The sequence below is a fragment of the Gambusia affinis genome, linkage group LG24 (genome assembly GCF_019740435.1).
Source record: "Gambusia affinis linkage group LG24, SWU_Gaff_1.0, whole genome shotgun sequence".
Taxonomy (NCBI): Eukaryota; Metazoa; Chordata; class Actinopteri; order Cyprinodontiformes; family Poeciliidae; genus Gambusia; species Gambusia affinis.
Genome location: NC_057891.1, coordinates 12,301,359 through 12,320,511, shown reverse-complemented (window position 1 = coordinate 12,320,511; position 19,153 = coordinate 12,301,359). Strand labels below are relative to the sequence as shown.

Genomic DNA, 19,153 nt, shown 5'->3' with positions numbered 1-19,153 from the left:
ATTTGTAAATAAAAAAAAAATGTAATTTTAAACATTGTAAGTTTTGTCTGCTTTCACTATGATAGAGCTTTAATTCTTATAGTGAGTAAATAAATAATAATAGTTAAAAAACATGTTAGTTGTTTTTATTTCAATGATCCCAGAAAATGCATCTGAACTTCTGCTGTTCAGTGGATTTCATTTCATAAATGTCATATTTTATCAGACATAAAGAAGAGCCATCATTGGATTACTTTAAACTCTATATTTTAAGAGACTAGCACATTTGAAAAATACAACAACAAAAAAAAAATGTTTCTAATACAATCAAAGATGTCAACAAAGCTGTAGCAAAAAGAGATTAACAGTTGCTCCTTTTTTTTTTTTTTTTCAGCCAGTAATTTCTGATTTGTCCTCCGGCCTTGCCGGCTCAACCTCCATCGCCCTCAGATAACCTAAAGCAAAAAAAAAAACAAAAACGACATAATCTGTGATTTCACTGGAATTCTAACAGTTTCCCAACGTTGTCTTTCTTTCTCACCCTCGGTGTAGTCCGTCTCCGGCCTGGTGGCGATAAAGATCCACGCCAAGCCCACCAGCAGAGCCACCACCAGGTTGATGGTCACCCACGGGTGGAGGATCTGGTGCTCCGACCCTTGAGGCCTGCAGCAGGGACAGATGAAACCGAGGAATGTAATCCTGGCCTTTATGTTTGCTTCGTAACATCAGGATTATCTGAGCCGCCGCACCATATCGTTGCGTTGGAGGACGCGTAAAGGTTGATCCGATCGCTGGTCATCTGCTGGCTCAGAGAAAGAATCAATGCAGAGAAATACACTGTGTGTGGGGGGAAAACAAAACAGAGTGTGGGATTAAAGCAAACAGAAACAAGGATCAATAATGTCTGGATGGGTGTGGATTTACAGAACGAAGCCAGAGCCACTGGATCCAGAGTGATGAACTGCCGCAGAGCCACTGGACCTTTAGCCAGGTTCACCCTGACAACAGAAAAGCAAAAGCAAAAACATAAATCATTAATTTTGAGGAGTATGTTCATATTTTGGTGTGCGTCAGAGCCATCTGGACAGATTGTTCCTAATCTGATCAAAACATGTGGTTCTAGTTGAAGTGTAGCAGTTCATTTTTTGAACTGGTTCATGCTTGTATGACGGCGCATCAGGACAGTTTGTAGACAGAAGAAAAAAAAAAAAAGATTCAGAAATATTGTGATTAATCTCAGAAATTTTCCAGCAAAAACCAAGACATCTATGGGTTCGAAAAGTCAGACGTGTTGGGGGGGGGAAACAAATGCAGAAATTTTGAGGTTAATCTCAGAGATTTTCTAGAAAGAAAATGTGGAAATTTCAAAAGTCCAAAAGTTTTGACTTTTGAGAGAAATTGCCCCGCCCCCCAAAAAAATAAATTCATTTGCAAAATGCTGTTTCATTTTTTTCTCTCTCTAATCTTTGTTTTTAAAACTGTTTCATGAGATATGACAGTAAAGTGAAGTTGGCTTTTTTCAAATAAAAAGATAAGAAAAAAAAAAGAAGAAATTGCTAACATGGTGAAAAAGTTATTTCCAAATATTTAAATTATTCTCCTCTAAAAAAGGAACTTTCCTTCATTTTTCTGTATAACATATTGTAACATATACAGTCGGCACAGGAAGAATCCTCGAATCCTGGGAATAAAAGCATTTTTTGATAAAAGATATTTTCTTAAGTGACTCATCTGACTTTCTGTAAAGTGTAGACTCTTATTTTGAAAGGGATTCCTCCTGGATCACCTGTCGAAGGAGGCGACGGTGCAGATGGCCAGCAGCATGTAGAGCAGGGCCTGTGAGGGGTAGGCCAGGCCGTGGTACTGCTCCAGCAGGTTGCGCAGAGCGGTGAGGTGCTGCCCGGCCAGCATGTAGACCACCACCACGTTCCACACGGCGTATCCGGCCAGGAAGCCGTGACAGAACAGACCAAACACCCTAAAAATAAAATAAAATAAAATAAACGGAGGAGAAACATTGAGGAGGATACAGGAGAGGTGACGCTCTCAGGGTTTCCGCCGCCTCACCTGAAGCCTTCGTGGACTCGGACGGAAACGTCTCTGGTGGTCCAGAGCGGCGGCATGTGCTGCAGCTCGGCCATGCCGTCCATCTGCTCCCCCGTCGTCCTCCAGTCGGATCGCTCGGCGGCCTGGAACCGCTCTGCGTGTCAACACAACAGTAAGAAAAAGAAGAAGAAGAAAAAACAACCTCAAAGTCATCAACCTTTTCCACAGAGACATCTCTGATTTGACGGCTTCACTCACGGGTTAGCTTTTGGTCGGAACCTGAAGATTTTCAATAAATAAATTACTGAACCTTTTTTCTTTTTTTTTTTTCCACTTCCTAAAGTCGATATTAGAATGAAGACGCCATATTGGCAGAAGAAAGTCACAAAATTACTAGGAAAAAAGTTACCTTAAGGAAAGCAGATCTTTGTATTGTTATGACTGTATTGTCGTATAATTATAACTTCATACAGTAATTTTAACTTTATTTACATATTTTTAAAACTCTTTTCTTACGTTATTACGACTTTATTCTCATAACATGACTTTTTGTCATGCGACTTTATTCTCATCTTATTGTGACTTTTTTTTTCCGCATCATTACGACTTTTTCCCGTTTTTTATTATCACTTTGTTCTGGTATTATTTCACCTTGATGTCGTATGATATCAAGGTCATTATTATTCATTATTCTTGTAATGGCATCATTCTATTCATGTAACAAAATGTCCGTAATTCAATTTTAATTTTTTTTCCCCCCCTGAGCATTTCCTAGTGTTTGTGAGAGAAACGAACAGAAAAAAAAAATAATAATAATAATTACGTTTTCAGGCAGTGAGGAGTTAAAAAAAACAAAAAAAACAACAAGCTTATTCCACTCTAAACTTTCATTATTGTAAATTTAATGGAGTATCTTAAACTTTTAGATTTATATTGTTTCTAAAACATAATTTATTACTTATGATATCATGAACATACGGGTTTTATTTGATTCCTCATGTAGCCTGTAATACAAGTGTTAAGTTCAGTACTTTACTGTAGGTAACTATCGGTGTGATGAACTCACTGGTTCTCTCTACGAACAGCTTCCCGACCGGCTGGCTCTGACCCTGCGGCGCTGAGAACAGGGCCTGCTGGGGGATCGGCGAACAGCTGTCGTTGATGATGTCGTCCTCTTCGACACAAAACTCGTCAGGAAGCGGCGACTCCGCGACCTTCGACCTCCTGAACACGAGAAACACACATTTTCGTTGTTGTTGTTTTCTTCACTCTAATTTTGTTATTTTTCTTTGTTTGTCTTACTTTTTCTTTTTGGTTTTCTTCACCACTTCTTCCCCGTCGGTGGTCTGATCTCCTGTGTCTCCGTTGATCAGGTCGGCCTGGTTGTCTTCCAGATCTGGAGTCGAGACAGGATGAGCTTAAAACCGCGACCGTACTTTTGAAAAAGCATCCAAAGGAAAGCGGAGTGGTTTCACCTGTGGATATGGCTTTCTTCTTCTTCCGCTTCCTCTGCGTCGGAGCATCTGTTGTGGCTTCGAGTGTCAGGTGATCTCCGACCTCAGACGCTCTCCGGCTGTCGAGCCCTCCCATCTCCATTTCCTGATCTGAAGAAACATAATGATTCAAACAAAGAACGCTGTTTGTTCTTTGTTTTTTTTTTGGGCGGGTTCCGGTTTTTAACCTCCACTCCTTACCGTCCACATCTCCTTCGCCATTTGCGTCCCTTCTTGGCTTCTTCTTTTTCCGTTTCGGGGCTGGAAAATCTGTTGACGTTTTTCATTTGAATTTAGAAACAGAAATAAATCAACAATGTGGCTTCTGAAAAAAAAAAAAACTGGACCCACCTGCTGTGTCTTGGCTTGAATGAAACAACGACAAAAAAAGAGAAAGTTTTATTATTTTTCTCATTTTTAACAAAGAAGCTGTTAAAGAGGAAAAGTTTTCCTACCTCGACATGGTGGGAAGGGCTCGCTGCCCTCGCTATGGAGACAAAAACGCAAGCATGAAAATAATTATCTCTAATTATTTAGTCTTTTTTTTTTTTTTACCAATATAATATTACTCGTAATCAAACAAAGAGCAGGCCTTAAAGAGATAGTGCAGATTTTTGGAGCTATCTCCAAAAATACTTATCCAAGTCTTTAAGAAAAAAAAAAAAAAATGATATCTCCACCACAGTTAGTGGCTGCTCACTAAACGGAGCAACCACATGATAAGTAGTTCATTTACGTAACATCTGAACCGGTGTGGTTTTAATACTTGTACAGCAGAACACGTTGGAAGTAGCAACGCCTGAAACAAACGGCTGAGATAACAAAAACCTTACCGTGGTTTTTCTGGCCATTTCGGTCAAGAATACAACTCAGAGCGAAGCGAAGCCACATGTGACATCCTGAGAGATAAATCCTGAGCTAAATCTCCCAAGACGGAGGATTAGTTGGGAGCAGAGGTCAAACGATTTAAACCTTTTACAAAAGACTTGGAGCATCATAAGAGTGGCTGTTTGTGATGATCGAGAAGTGAGCTTTGGAGGGATTTGGTTTGTCTTTATTGACGGCGCTGCGGCACTTTGTCATTAGGAAAACATCAACTTTTAAACCTTTCGAGTTTTTGCAGCTTTTATTCATTATTTTTGCTTTGTTCTGCGTCAATAAATGCACGTTCTTTAAAGCTAAGTTCGCAGCTTTTCGCATTTTATTCTGGTGGCGAACATGCAAACTGTGGCTAAGCCTGTCACCATCCAACAAATAAATAGTTTAAAAAAAAATCTTTTGCTTATGTGGTATTAGTAAAAACTAATTAAATGAGATCTGACCAATCTGTAACTATATGGATGTGTCAGTTTATTAAAAAACAGTATTTTATTTCAACACCATCAACTAATACTTGATATCAATATGTACTACAATTATATAGAATTATTAATTTAATAATTTAAGGTTTTCTGCACTAGGGTCTGCCATGCAATAAAACTCAGTGGGGGTCCTTAATAGTCCCCAGCATCTGATTGGATAACCTGCACAGTCTTAGCTCCTCCCACTGTCTTCTTTCATGGGTACAATTAATTCAAATAAAAGTTAAAACAGTGAGGAAACGCAACATAGGACTATAAAATATTTCAATTATTAATGATAATGCCGAAACAATTATGCATTCTTTACATCTATGTAATAAATGCACATTTTATTGTTTATATGTATTTAAAATATTACTAAAAGATAAAAATTATGTACGTTTTTTATTTGTGCATTCCTAAGTTTATTTAAATGATCAGATAAATATATACTTATTTACTAAATTGCAAACCTGGTGATTGGTACACAATAAAAAAATGTAACCCAAGAATAAAATCAATTCTTTCGTTCTTTTTCTTTTAATTTGCTAAATAACAACAAATTTATTAAAAAAAAAAAATGCGGCGTTTTAATTTGAAAGTTTTTAGCCTCCACATTAAAGATGTATTTAAACTCGTTTTTTTTGTTTGTTTTTTTGTCTACATAGTTTAAAATGCAAGTCGACTGAAAGAAATAACCTCTGAACTCTACCAGAACTCCAACAGCCTGCCTTAATAGACACTGCCAGCACCTTTTAAAAGAAATGCAACAGAAGAATAAATAAAAAAGCAACTAAATTCAATTTGTCCTATTATTACTAGTTAAACTGTATCTAAAGGTCCAATTATAAAATGATTAAAGTTTTATAGACTTTATTGAACCCTACAGAACCGTAGCCTTAGAGCTAGCCTCTTATATTATCCCACTCCACCACCTTAAATCAGCTCTGACTTTCTACACAGTAATAATGGAACCCTAACAGATAAGTGAGTTCACTTACCTTAGGAAGGGGCGGTAGCTCCCTGAACTTTATACTCTGCAAAGTAACAGAAAAAGATACAAGTTATAGGATATTTTTTTTAAAACAGCAAAGAAGAAAATGGATGGAGTGTGTGCCTGAATACAAGTATGAATGGGTGGCTCCTTGTGATATGAATCATTTCATTCTGCATTGAGATGTGAGAACACTTCGACTTAAAAGAACCGTTATTCATCTGCTACATATTGATAAGTACTTACTTTACCGTCTCCCCCGTCCATTCTCGGGCTTTTCACCTAAAACCCTTCAACGAAACGACTTCCTGGTCACATTCTCATCAATATAACCGGACATTTTCAACACACAAGACAGTTAGAAACCGAGTTAACGCTGTGTTGTTTACAGTCACTGAGCTACCTTACTTAACCGGATGTTACGAAGTGACAGGAAGTAACACGTCAAAATGTCAAAATAAACGCATACGTTCAAAAAGTTAAAATTAGAAACGCACAACAAAGTGTCCAAGTTAATACATTTCTGCACGGATATAAATACACTTTAATCAGTCACAAAAGTATTCACACATTTAACTCTTTTACTCAAGTTGCAGTTATATAACATTTTATTTTAGAAAGCTTTTTTTTTTTTTACGTTGATTTATTAAAATACGAAGTCAAATTTCTAAGTCGTATTTGACACATCAGGCATTTTTAACAACTTATTACACATAGCTCAGTTACTTGGCTGAGCTATAAAATGTCAGCCTGAAACATATATAATACTACCCTTTCAAAATAACGTGAACCCATTCAGCTTCTATTTTAAATTTCTTTTTTTTTTGTCACGAAAACACACAAAAACGAGAGCAAAAGCCAAAACATTTTATTTCTATATTGCAAACATTTAGAAAAAAAAAAGTATTTCAAGTTTGTGAGTACATTTCTGGTCTTAAAAAAAAATCCCACACAAATCAGTTTTGTGTGTGTTTTTTTTTTCTTTATTGAAAAGGGAGCTGCATTCAAGGTACAAAATGGATTTATTTTAATCTAAACACCTTCCAATCCAGTACACAGAGCACATCTAAGTAAACAGCTACGTTGAGCAGGGTTTAAAAAAAGAAGAAATTGTGACACTTTATGGGATTTCTTTGGGCTTTGTGTCCTCCTCTGGGATTTAAAGAGATTTAAAGACCAGAACAAGCTTTCCACACATACATACAGTTCAAAGGATTTACATATTTCCTGGCTTGCCTACCCTCAAACATCCAGGCAAGGATTTTGCATTTCAACGTTTGTGTCTTCCCGGCGAAGAGTGCTCTAATCCCTCTCTCTCATGATTCGGCCGTGGGTCGGATCCAGCAGGCGGGGACCCACTGTGGTTCATCCTGTGCCTTCCTGACGGCGGTCAGCAGCTGGACACAGGAGTCCTGCAGCTCATCGTTGACGATCACCTGATCAAAGAACTGCCAGTACTGGGCCTCCATCTTCCGGGCCGACTCCTCCATCTCGTGGAAGTCTTCATCCTGTTGAGAATCAAAGTCAGATTGGATTTCAGCTTGAAGCCTTTTGGACATGCATAAAAAAAATAAATACCGGTAAATAACAATTGATGCTCAAATCTTTAGCTTATATTTTTGTCTGACCTATTTAATCACTCTGTTGTTCAGCTTTTAAGTTCAGCATCAACTGAGTTGAGTGATATAGAGCATACATTAGGATGGCAATTTTTTTTTTTGGAATCTCAAAAAATTGCAAAAAGTTTGGATTGTATTATATAAATGAATAATTAACACAGCTAAGGTGGGAAAAAAAGAAGTGGCTCCAGTAGAGTTCCTTGGGGTACACATCATGCCAAAACCACTAAACACACAGCAGCAGAAAAAACTCTAAATAGTCATTTTCTGTCATTGTATTTGACAGTTGGCATGAAATCTTTGTGCCGACGCTGATGTTCGGTCAAACATCTCTACTTTGGTCTCCTCTTTCAAAACTCTTCATTTCGGAGCCATTTTGAAGTTGACCCTGTAAGACCTTGTGCTGGTTCACTAGTGACACCATCTTACACCTGCTACTCATCCTACTACTGTCTGTAACTAAGAGAAACTAGATGTAAACAATGAAACCTGGCCATCAGAGAGCATACTTTGAATGGACGGTTGACGTAGTAGTTGGTGGTGATGTACGAGTCCTGTCTCGTCTCCCTGAGGCGCTCCAGAGGCGGGGGCTTCACATAGATAATGTACGCTCTCAGCTCATGAGTCCTCACTGCCTGAACAACCTAAACAATGTGGCAAAGTGCATTCGTTTTACTCTACGTCATCAGTTCTGCCTCTAAAGCGGGTGCGTGGCGAGACTTTCGAGGCTTACGTTTGGCTCTATGTCAACGACACAGATCTTTCCGCTGTTTAAAACGTCTTTCACAGCATCAACGCTAGTTCCATAAAGGTTACCTTTGTACTCGCCAAACTCCAGAAACCTATATAAAAAAAAAAGCAGCGTTAAATTACAACGTCACAATTTATTTGAAGGCATTTAAAAGCATGACAGACAGCGGCGTTACCGATTATTGGAGATCATGTGATCAAAGATCTCTCGGCTGGTGAAGTAATATTCTCTCCCGGATTCCTCGTACCCTCTTGGACTTCTTGTTGTGTCTAGTGGAAGAGGGAAAACTAAATATATGACTTCTCCTAGCTAAATCAATGATGGTTCATAATACTGTTGTGACTCTGAAGGCTTTACACGTACGAGGTATAGCTCCCTGGAAGATGTTTGAGTTCATCTCGATCAAGCGCCGCCGGAGTTCATTCACACCTACACCAGATGAACCTGAGGAACAAGAACAAGACAAAGTCTTTCTTTATCCAGACCCATGATATTCTGAAATCAAACTGCATGCTACTCCTGATTGTACAGACATCAAACCAAAGTTTTACTTCTGTACCTATGAGGGCAATGACGCGATGCGTGTCCTCTGGGTGGCGTTGGTACCGGACCACCTCCTCATAAGGGTTATTCAGGACGCTGCTGCAGTTGCTGGGACAGCGGATGAGGGAGGAAGGCTGAGTTGTGCACTGGGAACGCCGCCGACACAGACGGATGCTGCGCCTGAACCCCGCTGATGGTTAAAAACAAAGGACTTCAGAGGCCAACCTTTACAGATGCTTTATGCACCTTAACAGAAGGCGCAGTGGACACACATTTTACACGCTGTAGAAGCGCTGTTAAGATATAGTTCACGTGTTAATTATGCGTGCCGTTTTCGTCATGTAAGCATCACGTCAAAGCAGGGGGCGTCACTAAGTTTCAAGGACAAAGGGGGCTTATGGAGGGGAGATGCCAAGCTGTATCACACAGCAACAAAAAGCAGATAACTGATATAATAAAATTCTTTCCTAGCAAATGTTAAGATGATTCTAATTTTCTGCAGGTCTACATAGAAAATTTGTATAAGTTATAAAACCTATACATCACGCTTATAAAGGCCTGCACAAACTCACTATTACATTTACACTCCAACTAATTCATTTTCTGGAATAGACAAAAACAAAAAAACACCATATGCAAGTTATTTTGTGGGGCTTTTGCCCCCAATAAATACATTCACCGACTCTTGATTGCTCTAATGGAAATTCATACAAATTATGCGAAATGCACATTGAAGTATTTAATGTGCACTCTACTAAACAATTGCTTTGAGGTCAGTAGTTACCCAAGTAAACTCCTTCAATGTTGCTGCTGAAGTCATCCTCCTCTGATGGGGAGAAAAGAGCATAGAAGGAACATTTAGCAAACTTATTGATTAAGTGAAATCCTAATGGATAGAGAAATTATGACTGTAAACATGATACAGAGGCTGACATCTATTGAGCTTTCCTTCTCTCAAATTAATTCAAAGATAAAAAAAACAAAACAGCTTCACCTTCTCTGAGCTCCTCTGACGTTTTGCGCATCAGGAATCAGAAAGGATTGAAAAAAAAATAAAAGGTTTTCCATGAAGGGCAGGAAAACAGATTGAGTCGTCGATTTCAGGCCCCCCCAAAAAAAAAAAATTATTAAAAACTTACCTACCAGATTCAAATGCCTCCTCATCTGTTTTGACCCAAAAAATACACACACACAGAATTAAGTACAAAAGAAGCAAAAAAGTAAAAAAAAAAATAAAAATATGTGATGGTACATCTGAAGTAAATCATACCTGCTTCCACACATCTCTCATCAATGGCCATCAAATCCTCCTCTGTGAAGAAATAAATGAAAGATGTGGAAGGAGTTTTTGAAAAAAATAACTCAACGGAAATCTGAACGCAACTTCCATTTACCTTCGTCGACGGTGCTCACTGCAGGAAGCATGGAGTGCAACACATAAAACCAATCTGTGAGTTCATATGGACGATTGTATAGATGGCAACAGCAAAAATCAAGAGCAGGTCACTCACAGATTTGCATGCAGACGTGTGGTTGGTACGGCTGGGACCACCAGAACTCCCTCTGCTTCCTGTAGCAGGAACACAGTTCAGGGGAAAGTTCTTGATTTTTTCCAAGATACAAATTTAATCAGTTTTCTAAAGAAAAAAAAAAGTCTTGCACATATAAAGCACAACATTCCAGATGAGAAACAGTTCTATTTAAAAAAAAAAACACAAAAAAAAACTATTGTTGCTAAAGGCGTCCAAGCTAACAGTGTACATTTTTTTTCTAAGATTGCATTTAACTGACAGATTTTTGGTAAAGTAGCCCAAAGAATAATACCAGGATCACTTCTTTTTGTACCTGAAAGGTTTAGATGTTTTTGCACCTTGAAATTGGGAATCTGTCTCTTTAAGAAACACCTGCTTTTCCTGAAACTCCGCCTTCAAGAAGTCATCACAACATCGCTCCTCTATTAACCCTTTAGCAAAGCTTTTACCAGCATTTCACGGAGAAGCAGCTCGTATAATAAGCTCAGCGGATGCTCAATTGCTAATTGCTGCTGGCTAGTCAGAAGGAGCTGACTGGGGAAGGTTGCCATGGGAGACTAAAGGATTTCTCAGCGGGTATCCCGTCAGCCTGTCAGTTACTGAAACCAAGAAAACAAAAAAAAGCTTGTGAAAGAGCACACAGGGTGAGTGCGAGCCCACTAGGACTGAGCCTGTTTCCCTCCCTTTAGGACTGAGGGAGAGTTTTAAAGAGAAACCAGATCTTCCAAAGAGTTCAGGATGAAAATACAGCTTATTCAAAGCAGAACATCCCTCATAATCCTCCATGGAGCTCCTCCAGACTGATCTAGATCTAGGTTTAAAACATTTTCATGAAGAAGATGCAGAGAGTTGGGTTCAGACTCACCGTTTGAGCAGGTTAGTGGAAGGTATGAGTCCGGCACAGGCCGAGCTGCCGGGCAGCTTCTTGGCTTGCCACCAGAGGGCGTCGGTCTGGTCCACAATCTCCAAGATGTCGCCTTTCTTGAAGCTCATCCCGGCGTCAGCGCACGGGATGGTAGGGTCCTGCTGAGGGCTGTAGTCGGTCATGGCCCGGACGTAGAGCTGAGCAAAGGATTTACACTCGTTTTTTTAATGTTTTATGTCTAAAACAAAGAAATTACAGAAGTGTGGTGGAAGACTCACCATGGTCTGGTTGTGGATCGGCCTCTCTGTGATGGGAATGACCTTAAACATGATGGTGCCATGTGACCGAGCTTGCTGATTGGATGTGATTAAACAAACAATAACTTTATTATACCCTTTTTATCCAGTTAAGCCTACAACATCTCACAGTAAGCATGAAGGATATTAAATGATAGAAATAACCGATTTAACTTCTACTCGCAGTCAACCCACCACCACTTGGATAACTTGCTCAGGCTCCATTCCGTCCACAGGAAAACCATTCACCTCTATAATCCTGTCTCCTGCATGAAGCAGGCCTGCGTACAGAGAAACAAGTTCAAACTAAACCTGAGGATTTAGTTGACAGATATTCTTAAAAGTTATTTGGTTACTTTTTCTTAAAACAAAAACAAAACACAAGAGCTTAGTGAACTGGTTTGAGGTTTCTTTGCTAAAATAAACGCGACGCTTATCTGCAGAACATGAAAGCCTGTTGATTTACTAAAATAAATAGCCTTTGAGGAGCAATTCAAGGGGGCAAATGTTTAAGAAAAAAAAGGTTTCAGACACTCAGACTCTTTCGGAATAGTTGAAGTATTTGTTGAATCACTGCAGGATGGAGTCAGAGATGAATAGGTAGGTCTTTGGACAGCAGGATGCCATTTTCTTTATAACTTCACAGTGTTTATGTTGTAATTTTGCCCTCACTGCATTGTTCCCTATAAAGTGTCTCACCACTTCGATCGGCCAGCCCTCCGTGAATAACACGAGCCACGAAAATCTCTCCCGTGATGTCGTTTCTCTTTATGGTCGCTCCCTGAAACAGAAAACAAAACACATAGTCAAGCGTGGAGGTTGAACAAACGGCGTGACTGGGATGCTGATGACGTCTGCTGAAGGTCATGAAGGGACAGGAGGAAGTGGATGAATTTGTAAAGACAAGAATGAAACAAGGGCACAAAAGGAGAGGACATTCTTTCAATTCTCAAATGTAGCTCGGAAAAATTATTGGAGGCATAGCGATCCAAAAAAAAAACCAACAAAAAAACGCTCACTGTTAATAACCCCTTTATCGTCACTCAGGTGGGTTTCTTCCTCTTCTTCTTCTTCTTCCTCCTCTGGCTGGTGTGACATCCCTTCACATTGTCAGCCGTCTTCGTGAGTTCTAGTTCACCGTTTGTAAGTAAGCCAATAGAGACGTCTGGATCACCGGGGCTACGTCTTCCTGTTTTGACGGTGGTGAGTGGGGGTCCTTGGTGATTTGCGGTGATAGGAGAAGGGCCCGTTGAGGTGGAGGGAGCATCCAGAGAGCTGGCGCTGGACGAGGAGGAACATCCGGACTGCTCTGCGTGTGAAATCTTTATATCTGTCCTGGTGGTTGTGAGGAGCGTTTGCAGCCGGTCCACCACCTGAGTGAGGAGGACCAAAGACTGCACCGTCTCGGTCATTCGATCTGTTGCGGCTACCATCCTCTCTCCCAGGACTCTGATGTCTTTACTGCTGCTTTCCATTGAGCTGGCTGCTTGTTGTACCGTCATCCTCAACTTGTCCAGGCTCTCCTGATTGGACATCTCCATGGATGTGTCCTCCAGCACCCGGCGAGGCTGCATGGGGCTCGGGGGAGCTGTGCGGACGCAAGGGCTTTGGGCGCGAAGCTTCTGAGGCAAGTCTGGATGAAGGTAGGTGCCTTTGTTGAGGTAGCATGGTACGCCAAGCCAGGGAGGATATGGAGCACAGGTGAATGGTCCCGACTCTTTAAAAGGGTGATCCCCAGAGAAAACAGACAAAATATTAATCCGTATGGCAATGAATAGATGGATGGATGATGGATGAAGGCGGAGCAGTGGTGAGTTTTCAAGGCATCATCCCTGGAAGCGTCTTTTCTTACCAAACCCAACAGGGTTGCAGACGGACGGTGCCGACTGGTTCAACTTTTGCTCCAGATCGGTGTAACAGACGCTGCAGTGAATGGTCTGCTTGCGATAGCTCACTTCGTGTCGAGGCGTGCAGGTGAGCAGGTGCGGTCGGACCCCCGCGGGGCGGCAAGGCAGCTCAGCCGGGTGGCAGCAGGTCCGACGGACCTCGCAACACGAGAAACGCCGCAGGTGCTCCGGAGCAGGGCTTTGAGCTCCAAATGTCTCGTCGCTGTGAACGCTCCAGGCACTTCCTGTCCCGGATCGACACCTTCTTCTACAAGCATGGGACGTACCACTCAGCCCGCAAAGCTGCGACACAACACAGTCACTGAAAATATGCTGGGGTTTTTTCCCTTGTTTTTAAAAAAATATATATATGTCAACAACTTCTTCACCAAACAGAAAATTACAAAAGTGTAAAAATTGCAATATAACAGATTTTGTTGGATGGTTAGTGGCTATAAAGAATTGAAAGCACAGAATGTATCTGATATGCAGAGCAAGTATAATTGTGACGTTCCACAAAGAGCTGTGGACAGATTTTCAGTTTCTGTCTGACATAACAAACTGTAATAACATATTATACTAGCTCTGTGTTTTCCCAATAAACAAAACTCGTTTTCTCTCATAGAAATTTAGTTAGATTATTTAGGAAACTAATCAAAGACTTCAATAAGTCTTTGAATCACCAAAATCTTTTATACAATCTTTTCGTACCATCTAAATGCAATATAATGCTGTAAATGAGATTTAAATGTGGCCTGACTAAAGGTTCAGATCTCCAAAATGTAATAAATACAATAAAAATATATTTACTAAACCTTAGTATTAGTTTAGTGTATTTATCATAACAGAGTCAGGTTAAAACTACAGAATAGTCCAAATAAATACTAATCATATGTTTTAAAGTTGACTTAATTCAACAGATTGGATTTGACATTTTTCAGAGGAGTGACTTTTAAACGAGCAGCTCACCAGAGGCTGCTTGTTCTTGACCAGGCAGACGATTCTGGTGGCCTCCTCATCGTCCGGCAGCTCGTCCGGCATCGGCGGCAGCACCGGCTCGTAGTCCTTCTGGGCCACGGTGTCGTGAGCCGAGAGAAGAGCCTGAACGACAAAAATAAATCAATCAATAAATAGAAAATCCTAAACATTTTCAAGATTTTACCAGGGAAATTCACTTTATCGCCAACTATTTACGTAGTTTCCAATCAATAACTAAAGCGACGTAAATATTTTTCAGTTGATATTTGTTGACTAGTACGCAAGTCTAGCACTTTCCCACAGAGGCCACCAGACTTCAACGTTGTTTTGAAGTGCACAGTGAACTGCATAAATGAGATTTTCAAGTCAAAACTTGCTAAAATATATAATCTTTTATGAGGTACTAGTGGAAGAAAATTGGCATTTCACTGAAAACATATAATACAGCAAGAACCTGCTCAAGGCGTTTTTTTTCTAACGGAAAAAAGTTGTTGAGGAAAAAAGACGCAACCAACTTAAATTTGAGAGCTGTTGAGCCTTAAAGTCTCATTATGGTTTTGAAAAAAATGAATACAAGCTAACCGGAAAAAAATGACACATTGTCTTTATTATGTTTTCATTAAAGTGCCTTAAATAAACACACAACGGTGCAATTTTCAACCTTTTCCTACCTACTCCATCTGATCTTTGTGATTCAACTTTACGGGTGTAGGTTGCATATTAATAGCTGACAAAATCCTAATATTTGATTAACTTAATACTTTGATTCAATGTTTTTAATACACAGAGATAGTATCAGTTTACAGGAACTTTTCCGATGTCTAAACAATAATTAATCAAATTCCTAGGGCTGCAATTATATGTGGAGTTCCTCAAGGCTCCACTTTTGAGTCCCTTTTTTATATTTATTTATTTATTTTTGATAACATGGATAGAAACTACAGGACTGTTGAAACATCTGTTGTCTTTTTTTGTCATTTCTACATCCTAACAACAAATCTGAATAATCTCACCTGCATGTGCGGCTGTCGGAGGAGATGGTACAACTCTTTGGCTTCTTCAGAACAGTACGGGAGCGATCTGATGTCTACCAGCAACTACACCCGAACAGAATACATGTTCAACGTGAGAAAGGTACACGCCGACTGTCCTAAAACGACTGCATAACAAACCTGAAGCGAGAGTCCTGAAGCAAAATCCAGAGCTGGAGTTGGGCAGTCTGTCAGATGCCTTTGAAGACATTCGTACACCTGAAAATAGCATAAAAATAGCCTAAAATATTACAAGAAAACTTTTGCTAATTGAAAAGGTGAAGATAGAAATGTCTGTTTTCCAACCTTAAGCAGCGACTGCAGCCAGGACGCGGTCAGCAGACTGTGGAGGACCTCTGCTCCATCAATGTCCTGACTAACAGAGCGTCTCACCTCCTCGATCACGTCCGACAGGATCTGCCGCAGGCCTGCAGCGGAGAAACCGTCGCATCAGACCGCCAAACCGCACAACAGATTAAACCAGTAGGCCAGGCCTCTGCTTCACCTTGCTCTCCAAGCTCAAAGGGCGGAGTTACGACCTGAGCCTCCACCGCCTGCCTCATGATCCCTGGACCCCCGACCACCTGTTGGTTGATCACCAGGACAGACGGTAAACCTGAGGATTAATGGATGTAAATCAGAGAGCTTCTTTGATCCGTGTTATTTTACTTTTCTGTAATATATGGTCAAGTCCTTTTTTTTTATATATAATAAAATGTTGATTTAGACAGAATGTGTGTTAAGCTATCTCTTTTTTTTTAAAATGGATGTGGTACATGACATCGCACTATAGTGCACCTTCAAAATTGTCCCATTTACAGTTTGTAATGTGTTGTAGCTCTGAAAGGAAGATGTACAAAATGGAAAAGAAATTGACATAACCCTAATGCCAAAGTTATTGTTAGAATAATTAAATTCAAATTTGCAAAATAATAAAAGAATACAAGAAATGTTTTGAACATTCCCTGCAGTTTTAAGCCATCCTTATATACAAAAAAAGAGGTCTCAAGAACAAAGTTTTGAGGAACTCCACATGTGATTGAAGCCCTAGTAATATTATGATTTTGATAAAGCATTATTCAGACATGTCTTTGAAAACTCTTACAAATGGGTTCTCAGCTCAAATGTGTGACTGAAAACTTGACATTTAAGCTTTGATAAGTGCGGTTTTTTTGTCTTTGAACACGTTTTTAAAGGCTGTTTTTCAAAATTGTTAGCCCAGACACAAGCCTAACTACCTATAATTGAGAAATCCATATCATAATTCTTATCATAAGTGGCCCAAAGATGGAGCCTTGAGGAACTCCACATGATTGCAGCTCTAAAATCAATTAAAAACAAAACTGACACCCCATTAGGGACAAGGGTGTACAGAAAAAGGACGGACAAAACCGAAGTTAGCAACAAATATTGAGTTAGGCATAAATCATTTGCTAGACGTGAACAATATGATAACTTACAACGAACCCTAAGCAGTCACCAGTTTGGAAACAGTATTCCAAAATCTAAACAAACACAAAAAAACATTTGTCAATTTGGTAAATGTTAACGTGGACAATTCATTCAAATATTACTCCTTACTGATGCCACAGTTTATTAATGTGGCCTCAAAACGGCACCACAGCCCCCTCCACTGGTGGCCCTGATAGCATCACTACCATTTAAAGTGTATTTTAGGCATGCACAATACAGAATTAAGTTAATTTTAACAAGGCAGCAGATTTAGAATATTTCAAAAATCTGTAAGTTTGTCTACTTTAAAAAAAGGGAGCAATCCATAGTGTAGGCCGGCAGTGTGATGAAGCAGGAGCATGTAGTTCCAGCTCTGCCAGTATGAATAAGGTCAAATGTTAATGGCACGCTTTATGACATCAGTGATCTGGAAACGGATGATAATCTCTGACTGACGAACGACACACCAGAGTTCATCAGAAATCCAGAGAAAGCAAACTAGATTTGCACAATGGGCAGCCACAACTCCAAGAATCAACTTTAGGGAGATGTTACCGCGTCAACAGGTCCGACTGTCCTGAAAAGTGAAGCTCACTTAGGATGATAGATCGGTCGGTAAAGTGTTGTGAAAGTAGGTGGAGCCAGTAAAGGGGGTAACCACTGCCCTGCGGCCTTCCACCAACTCTTCCTTCTTCAACTATCCAACATCATGTCTTACCTGAGGTATCCAAGTCCTCTTCCACGCCGTCCTCCAATCGAAGAGAAAACTATAAATCAGTTTGTTGAGAAAATATATTCCCCTGAGAGTGGACAGAGTCCTACGCTTTCATCGAGCAACAGGGGGAAACACGAGAGAGAGAGAGAGGGCTGTAATCTCTCTCGATCCCACTTAATCCTGGGCAAGTGAGCCGCCTGCCTCTGGGCCCCCGGAGGCCGGTTCCTCCCTCACCGGCTGGCTGGCTAGTTCCTGCTGAGCTGCCAAATCTTCTTAACCATTTCAGCTGTAAGCGGTAGCCAGGAGAAGCTCTGGGATAAGGAAGCAAATGTTTCCCCCTTAAGGGATAAGAGCAAGACTTGATGCAACATCAGAGGAGTAATTACAGAAAAGAAGAAAACAAAATCTGCTAATACACTTCAGGAGTTGGAGCCAAAGCTAATTTGTTCCCTGCTTTGATTCTCTAAGTAAAACCTAATTTAGGCGGGTTTATTTGTGCTCATCAAGTCCAACTTGTCAATATCTGTACTGTAACTTATACAGGAAAAAGCTAGTTTGGATAGGTTTTTAAAAAAATACTTCTTTTTTTTTCCAGGTTATTTTAGCTTATATAATTTGTTTAATTGTTGAAACAACAAATAAGAAAAAAAAACCTGAATATTTGACATTTTTTTGTTTTGTTTAAAAGTTCAGCATATTTGACAGCATGTAAAAAGATCAGCAAGAAAAAAAAACAAAAAAAACACACCGACTCTACAGAAACTTTTTTTTCCTTCTTTTTTTTTTTTTTTACAAACAAAAGCATGATGTACAGTCAGTTTGGCAGTCAGTTTTCATGCGCAACTTCAGCTTAAGTAAATCGTTTTAGACACAGGCAACCGTTGGAATGACCCAAATAAATGAACGTTTCTTTGTTTCGGTTGTTTTTTTTCTACACACCCAGGCAATTTCATCTCATCATGTGGTGTTTTTTTCACTCCTCAAATTGTGATATGTTGTATTTTATTAAAGAATCCTCCCTTAAATCGGTTTTTCCACACTGGAAGAAGTGACACGATGCACAAGTATGAATGAGAAAAGTCTGCATTAACAGCTGGAGCAGAATGACTGACACGTCACCTGATGATTTATGTAGATTTTTTTTCTTTCTTTTGGAATTACAAACTTCCTACATTCATAATTTATACCCAAAGATAATTCAGATGACAAGGTTTTTGAGGCGTTTTGATTTTTACAGCGCTATGGGTTTAAAGTCTGGTACTGTTCAGGTATGAATGGCATCTAGGCTCAGATTGTCTAGAAGGAAAAAAATAAAAACAATGCACAAGTTAAACCTCCTTAACGTTTCACAAAATCACTTCAGTCTGGGGTCCAATAGTCCTCCATTAAAAAAAAGTCAAATTATTTTAATTTGATCAAGACTCAGTTAAAGCAGCTCAGTTTTGTGTATATATATATATATATATATATATATATATATATATATATATATATATATATATATATATATTTTTATTTTTATTTATTTATTTTTTTTTTTTCCCCAATTTCTCATTTATCAATTTGGTTTTAGCATTAATTAATCTCCCCTTCATCTCTAGCATCAGGACTTTTAGTCTTGCAACCTGTTTCT

At 39.6% G+C, this 19,153-nt stretch overlaps 2 protein-coding genes across 7 annotated transcripts; both read right to left on the bottom strand.

The window, feature by feature from the left end:
* Positions 1-18: 18 nt before the first annotated feature.
* Positions 19-6,283, bottom strand: tmem237b (transmembrane protein 237b). 3 transcript variants are annotated; one of them, XM_044110229.1, is made up of 14 exons: positions 6,099-6,283; positions 5,860-5,895; positions 3,974-4,005; positions 3,870-3,883; positions 3,720-3,788; positions 3,501-3,629; positions 3,328-3,421; positions 3,092-3,249; positions 2,047-2,179; positions 1,766-1,957; positions 904-977; positions 729-816; positions 521-642; positions 19-434 (listed from the first exon to the last, which is right to left on the bottom strand). In XM_044110229.1, the coding sequence occupies exons 1-14, from the start codon at positions 6,117-6,119 to the stop codon at positions 370-372; spliced, it is 1,227 nt and encodes a 408-aa protein (XP_043966164.1). In that variant the 5' UTR covers positions 6,120-6,283; the 3' UTR covers positions 19-369. The 3 variants fall into 3 exon arrangements, with proteins under 3 accessions (XP_043966164.1, XP_043966165.1, XP_043966163.1); XM_044110230.1 differs by having other exon boundaries at positions 729-781; XM_044110228.1 differs by having other exon boundaries at positions 729-977.
* A 495-nt stretch (positions 6,284-6,778) lies between these two features.
* mpp4b (MAGUK p55 scaffold protein 4b) lies at positions 6,779-18,980 on the bottom strand. 4 transcript variants are annotated; one of them, XM_044110223.1, is made up of 23 exons: positions 17,524-18,980; positions 16,814-16,858; positions 15,859-15,969; positions 15,660-15,781; positions 15,495-15,572; positions 15,336-15,419; positions 14,314-14,445; positions 12,158-12,239; positions 11,654-11,739; positions 11,441-11,515; positions 11,163-11,359; positions 10,277-10,335; positions 10,160-10,177; positions 10,036-10,077; positions 9,909-9,929; positions 9,760-9,774; positions 9,550-9,591; positions 8,782-8,955; positions 8,586-8,666; positions 8,398-8,491; positions 8,205-8,313; positions 7,981-8,115; positions 6,779-7,360 (listed from the first exon to the last, which is right to left on the bottom strand). In XM_044110223.1, exons 3-23 carry the CDS (start codon positions 15,914-15,916, stop codon positions 7,169-7,171), a joined length of 1,896 nt encoding a protein of 631 aa, XP_043966158.1. In that variant the 5' UTR covers positions 15,917-15,969; positions 16,814-16,858; positions 17,524-18,980; the 3' UTR covers positions 6,779-7,168. The 4 variants fall into 4 exon arrangements, with proteins under 4 accessions (XP_043966158.1, XP_043966157.1, XP_043966159.1 ...); XM_044110222.1 differs by having other exon boundaries at positions 16,814-18,980; XM_044110224.1 differs by lacking the exon at positions 16,814-16,858.
* Positions 18,981-19,153: the final 173 nt, after the last annotated feature.

Coding starts and splice junctions, on each gene's coding strand:
- mpp4b (XM_044110222.1), bottom strand. CDS start 15,916: ATGAGGCAGGCGGTGGAGGCTCAGGTCGTAACTCCGCCCTTTGAGCTT. Junction 12,240..14,313: donor TCAAGAACAAGCAGCCTCTG/GTGAGCTGCTCG, acceptor TTTCTGTTTCAG/GGAGCGACCATAAAGAGAAA. Junction 8,956..9,549: donor CATTGAAGGAGTTTACTTGG/GTAACTACTGAC, acceptor TTTAACCATCAG/CGGGGTTCAGGCGCAGCATC.
- tmem237b (XM_044110228.1), bottom strand. CDS start 6,119: ATGGACGGGGGAGACGGTAAA. Junction 4,006..5,859: donor AGCTACCGCCCCTTCCTAAG/GTAAGTGAACTC, acceptor TTGTCTCCATAG/CGAGGGCAGCGAGCCCTTCC. Junction 3,250..3,327: donor AAGAAAACCAAAAAGAAAAA/GTAAGACAAACA, acceptor TCTCGTGTTCAG/GAGGTCGAAGGTCGCGGAGT.